General features: G+C 45.3%; 2 protein-coding genes across 2 annotated transcripts; one reads left to right on the top strand and one right to left on the bottom strand.

The window, feature by feature from the left end:
• Positions 1-288: 288 nt before the first annotated feature.
• LOC135617547 (U-box domain-containing protein 21-like) lies at positions 289-1847 on the bottom strand. Its single transcript, XM_065117889.1, has one exon. It carries the CDS (start codon positions 1724-1726, stop codon positions 413-415), a length of 1314 nt encoding a protein of 437 aa, XP_064973961.1. The 5' UTR covers positions 1727-1847; the 3' UTR covers positions 289-412.
• Positions 1848-2659: 812 nt separating this feature from the next.
• Positions 2660-5817, top strand: LOC135617548 (actin-like). The gene is made up of 5 exons (XM_065117890.1): positions 2660-2838; positions 3397-3465; positions 3692-4085; positions 4677-5290; positions 5441-5817. Exons 2-5 carry the CDS (start codon positions 3406-3408, stop codon positions 5504-5506), a joined length of 1134 nt encoding a protein of 377 aa, XP_064973962.1. The 5' UTR covers positions 2660-2838; positions 3397-3405; the 3' UTR covers positions 5507-5817.
• The last annotated feature ends 538 nt before the right edge of the window (positions 5818-6355 follow it).

Here is a 6355-nt window from a genome sequence, read left to right as displayed (position 1 = left end):
TTTTTAGGTCAATCCCAGCTTGCCGTAATAGAAAAGTCGCGTTCGTTGACCACATATATAGCTGGGTCTTAGTTGATGGTTGTTGAATGTGAATTCAAACGGGACGCCGATTATGTCCCGTTCAAATGGCAGTCAGTCCGAATACTATGCCTACTTGGCGAAGTGTCAATTATTTGGACCGGTCAAGTCAACTGTTGTTCGTCAACCTCTTTAAATACTTGCTACACTTCTTCTGGGATTCATCAAACTAAGATAGCAAGCAGCAGTACTCGAGCACATTTCTGCACCTTGTGAGAAGCTAACTTGTGTATTCATCACTGCGAATCATCGTGTGCAATTTTGTACATTGGATCGATCGCAATCGAGATATTCTACGTGCTCTTTGTCTACAAAATGGTGATCATCTACTCCATTAGAAGGACCTTTTTAAGCCTCTCAGGTCCACTGTTTCAATGCATTCCGAGCTCCTCTTTTTCCGATTCAGAAGCTTCAGCAGATCACTGACCTTCTCCTTGGTTGTTCCCTTGCAGCCAACCTGCAACAAGAGCAATAACTTCTGGAAAGCCCCCGCTTGAAGCGCCTCCACCACTCGCTCTCCCTCGTCGTCATTCTTGCAGAGCTTCCAAAGGGCCGACACAGCGAACTCCGTCTCCATGTCGGCGACCCGAGACGTCTTCTTCACCAGCACCGGCACTGCCAGGGAGTGAGCACTAGCCATCTCCCTGCCTCTGCTGCAGCTTAAGACGCCATCCAGCACTCCCAACGCCTTCTCGCACATGCTTTTCTCCGAGTCGACGAGGATCTCCAGAAGCAAGGAGACGATTCCCATCTCCACGAACCTCGCTGCGATCCGTTCGCTCGAGGCCACCAAGTAGAATGCGGTCACCATCGAGGCATTGGTGGCTCGAGGTGATATAGGCTTTTCGATTAGCTTCACCAATGCTTCGATCAAACCATCTGTTCTAGCGACGACTTCGATGCGGTCCGGAGTCGAAGAAGAAGCGAGCTCTTTTAGCACCAGGGCTGCATTAAGCCTTCCTTCCAAATCCGCGGACTTGAGAACAGACACGATGGAGTCCAAAGGCTTGGGTGACGCGAGTTGCAGATATGAGCCTTCATCAAGAGGGAGGAATGCGGCCAAAGCCGCAAGGATCTCATCCATGACACCTGCTCTGGGGTTCTCCAATGACTCAGCCGCCAACTCGCTGAAACAATTGGAAAGAACACGACCAGCGCCGCCCGAGATGATGCACCTTCGATTCCGCTCGCTTTCCCTGCCCAAAGCTTTGATCTTTCTGGCCAATTCGCGACACCGTGCGTTGTCGCCGCGACGGCAGGCAACACTGATCTCGGACAGCAAGTCCGACACCTGGGTCGGGGTCACCGGAATTCTCGGCGTCGGTATCCTCTCGATGCCCAAGCAGCGGTTGGCAACGCACCAGTCCTGAATCATCCTCCGGATCGAGTGGTTCGGCACGAGGTCTTCGTTCTCGAGCGCTTGCTTGGTCACTGGGCACGTCAGGTTCCCGAGCTCGAGCCACGCCTCGATGCTCCGACGGTCGTATGTGATCCCGGTATGCAACGTCACCGGATCCTTCATGAGATCGAGAGATATGGGGCACCGGAAGGCGGCGGGAATCAGTTGCTCCGCCATCGAGTTGGCGATGGGAATCCTCTTCACAGAGGGAATCCTTGAGCTAGACATGCGTGCGGTCACCGAGGCCATGGAGAGAGAAGGCGGCCGTATGGAGCTTAACTGACAGTTCGCTGCTCTCCGCTGAGACAAATCAGGATCGAAGAAGGAAGAGAGGAGAAGAGAAGGGGAATGGTATGAGACGAGAGTGTAGGGGAAGAGTTGGGAGGCATTTGAAGGGGGTGGGTATTGAAACGGAGGGTGAGGTTGGTTTGGCTTTGAACGTTGACCGTTGAAGGACCGACGTGGTGAGCCCGCGGAAGAGAAGCGGTCTCAGAGTTTGACTCTGACGAGCGAACTTGGGAACGGTCGCGCGTTTGACGTGTCAAATGAGTCGGTGAACTGCTCGCCTATGCTGTCTCTCCGGTCGCGCATGTCATCACCCTCATCACTTTCTGGGATAATGTTTGATGTCCCCGCAGTTCTGCCCCACGACCCTAAACCGTCCTAAGCCGTTGTCTCACAAAGCTCAACCGTGGGACCCACGAGCGGAGCCCCATTAATCAGGTTTGCGAAGGAGTCGCATGGGATGGGTAAAACTCGTACGGCCACGTAGTTACAAGTATTATGCCATTAATTCATTTATATTGTTTGGCATGGAACGTTGACACAGTTCGTTGATCCAAAAATCTGATATGAACTTATGCTTGTCCAAAGTCCAACATTCAATCAAGTATATATTCAACACACAATTAACAGAGTACTCGAATTCATTTCAAAATGAACTCAGATATTTATTTTCATACAAATATCCAAATTAATTCAATTAAGTATATTCAAATATAATTTTATTGGATTAGGAGGGTCGGCATTAGTACGCGGATTCCTCATCTAACCCAAACGCGCCGTCGGCCGGGTTCGTGTTTATGAGACGCCAAGCCGTGGGTTTCCGAACCGGTTTGCCACCCGAACGCACCGGGTCGTGGGCGGAAGAACCGGGCGGCACGCTCCAACCTCCGCAGCGCGCGACTCGGGCTTCTTACCATCCCACCTCGCGCCAGCATTTGCCCGCCTATTTCGATGCCAAACGCCGTCCCTTGACGCAAGCAAGCTTAAGAGCCCCAAGGTCGGAGAGACGCAGGGAGAAATCCTAGACTCGGAGATCGCTGCATCATTATTTTGCCCTGCCTGTCCATTTCTTGGTGGTAAGAATCAACAAACTTGATCCCACTCCGTTTTGATTTCTGGATTTCCTGGTTTCATCTCTCCTTTATCTACTTTTTCATTGCGATGTGCGAGAAAATGACACTCGAGTCGGGAATAATTTGTCCCTCTTATTATGTTATGCATAGTAGACTTCCGACTCCTAATAGTACTCTTAAATTAGATCGGGGATTGGGGTTATTCGTCAGATATTGTAGAATATTGTTGTTATTTAACCGTGAAATGTAGTTTAAATGAGTCGCCTTGTTTGGCTGAAGCTGCTTATTATGGTTATTGAAGCCATCTTGCAGGCAACTATCAATGGGTGCTGAAACTTTTTTGCTAGAATTTTGGCAGTTTCTTGTTAATTTTGGAACTTATATTGAGATATAAACAAGTATCGGCACATAGGAATCAAGTCAATGACTAGTGGATCTAACAATACTCTGAACTTATCACCTATGTTTGCTACATAAATTGCACATGTAAATTTTTCTTGGGTTCTTTCTGATTTGATACAAGTCTCTTCTTCTCAACCTGGCTTTCCGTTTTCCTATCAGAGGTAGAAGATGGCAGATGGTGAAGATATTCAGCCTCTCGTGTGCGACAATGGAACTGGAATGGTCAAGGTATAGCTTGCCTTATTCCTGACAATAATCAATGACATGATTCATTTCTTGGCACATGATTTTGTATTAGAACTATGAAATGTTTAAAACAATGTTAATGGCTTCCATTTTTTTCTCTCCTCGTTGATCACCATTCTGTAACTAAGAGAACCTTATTCTTCATAAAATACCATTGACATGGCTGTCGATACTAAATGATGTAAATTTGTGTTCTTTCATTCTTTAGGCAGGTTTTGCTGGAGATGATGCGCCAAGGGCTGTTTTTCCTAGCATTGTGGGTCGACCACGACACACTGGCGTGATGGTGGGTATGGGCCAGAAAGATGCTTATGTTGGTGATGAGGCTCAATCCAAAAGAGGTATTTTGACACTGAAATATCCAATTGAGCATGGTATTGTGAGTAACTGGGATGACATGGAGAAAATTTGGCATCATACTTTCTACAATGAGCTCCGTGTGGCGCCTGAGGAACACCCCGTTCTTCTCACTGAGGCACCTCTTAACCCCAAGGCGAATCGTGAAAAGATGACTCAAATCATGTTTGAGACCTTCAATGCTCCAGCTATGTATGTCGCCATCCAAGCCGTGCTGTCTCTTTATGCTAGTGGTCGAACAACAGGTAACATTATTTTCACCTATAATATGTCACTCCAGAATGGTTCATTTTTATGGATTCTGCATATTATGTTTGTTTTAGTTTTCAGTGTAAGAAAAAGACATCTATAATTGTGGTTCATAGATTGTTATATAGTCCATGGAGAAGATTAACTGATCAACTGGGAGAGTGTGGATGCGTTATGAAAGGGATTAGGCTACAGTTTGAGGCAGCATATTAGTAAAATTTGCTGTCTCATACAAACAAAGATCTATTTGATTGATCTAGTTCATCTTGAACTCACTCGAGCATGCTTGTGCATGTCCATAAACCATATAGCCCTGTTCATTTAATTATCTTTTGTCCATCAAGGCAGTGACCTCTGTGCCATATGCAGTATCTTTAATATTTTGAACAGCTGAGCCATTCACCTCTGTGCAATGATAAACCATCTTTACAACATGAATTAGCTGAGCTAGATATATACATACAAGCTGGGATAACGTTAAAGATGCTTGAAGATAGTATATATGGAAAAAAATATTCAATGCTAAGAGGCAGAATTATGCTAGGGTGGATTAAAACAGTTATCTAATGTGATATTAACATCCACAGGTATTGTGCTCGACTCTGGTGATGGTGTCAGCCACACAGTTCCTATATATGAAGGGTATGCACTCCCGCATGCAATTCTTCGTCTAGACCTGGCAGGTCGTGACCTCACTGATGCCCTCATGAAGATTCTGACAGAGCGTGGTTACTCTTTCACCACCACAGCAGAACGTGAAATCGTTCGAGACATCAAGGAGAAATTGGCTTACATTGCTCTTGACTATGAGCAGGAGCTGGAGACGGCAAAGACCAACTCATCGGTGGAGAAAAACTATGAGCTACCCGACGGGCAGGTTATTACCATTGGTGCTGAGCGATTCCGTTGCCCTGAAGTTCTTTTCCAGCCATCCATGATTGGGATGGAAGCTGCAGGCATACATGAGACTACATACAACTCCATCATGAAATGTGATGTGGACATAAGGAAGGACTTGTATGGTAACATTGTCCTGAGTGGAGGATCCACCATGTTCTCAGGCATTGCGGATAGGATGAGCAAGGAGATCACTGCACTCGCACCTAGCAGCATGAAGATCAAGGTGGTTGCTCCACCAGAAAGGAAGTACAGTGTTTGGATTGGAGGATCTATCTTGGCATCCCTTAGCACTTTCCAACAGGTCTATTCTACTATCAACTTTATAATAGTATGCCTGCTCATTCTTTGGGGATTAAATGCTATAAGATATGCAACCAATGTTCCTTTCTTTCTTCTAATATCTTATAAGTCTGAACTGGAATTACTCTTGACAAACTATTATCCTTTGCAGATGTGGATTGCTAAGGCAGAATACGATGAGTCCGGCCCTTCGATTGTGCACAGAAAGTGCTTCTAAATCTTCTACACTGGAAGGGATAGGAAATAAGATGACCAACAACATAAGTGGAGAGAGTAGTTCAGTATTCTCAATGTTCGTTTTTCCTTGTATGATGGTCTGGACAATGATGTGAGATGCTGTTCTTCCTCAGCCAAATATGCAACCATCCTCAATTCTCTCGGTGTCCTTTTTCACTATTGATGTTATTTGTTCTTCATTTAGTTTGGTTTTAAATCCATAAGCAAAGGGATGGTCAATGATTCTGATATAAACATGGTTCCAATATGTTACCTTATTATTTTTGTTCAATAAGTGCCACTTGTCATTTATATATTGAAAATGCTTTGGTTCTACTTTTATTGTTCTCTATTATTTTAGGCTTCCTTTTTTGACTTTTTCTATTACCACAATTACTGGCTCCAATTCTCTAGGACTAGTATTTGAATTGAATCTCTTGATGTGCCATACTGTCACGGACTTAGTTGGTTTTGCTTAAGTCGTGCGGTACCTTTGCGTGTCCGTCCGCAAAAATCAGCCTCCCCGCATCTCATTGTCCCTTATGACCAACAAAAGAGAGAACGGGTTAGAGAGAACGCTTCAATCGGGATCCACAAGCAAACATCTCCGAAAAACACTTCATAGACAATGTAAATTACAAACAGACTTTACAAGCTTTGAACAGTGGCACAATAAAGGGTAAAATGGTCCATTACAGACCGAAAATCTCTCGCATGTGTCCACATGACACAACGTTTATTTACAAGCCTAAAGAGGCCACCAACCCAACTAAAGTGGGACTATTAAGCCTTCAGTCGCCCCTCTACCTGCTGTACAAGACACGAACATGTCAAACGACACGGACATATA

Source organism: Musa acuminata, chromosome BXJ2-7 (assembly GCF_036884655.1).
Source record: "Musa acuminata AAA Group cultivar baxijiao chromosome BXJ2-7, Cavendish_Baxijiao_AAA, whole genome shotgun sequence".
NCBI lineage: Eukaryota > Viridiplantae > Streptophyta > Magnoliopsida > Zingiberales > Musaceae > Musa > Musa acuminata.
The sequence above is the reverse complement of the archived record's forward strand: the minus strand, read 5'-3'. Positions and strand labels throughout refer to the sequence as shown.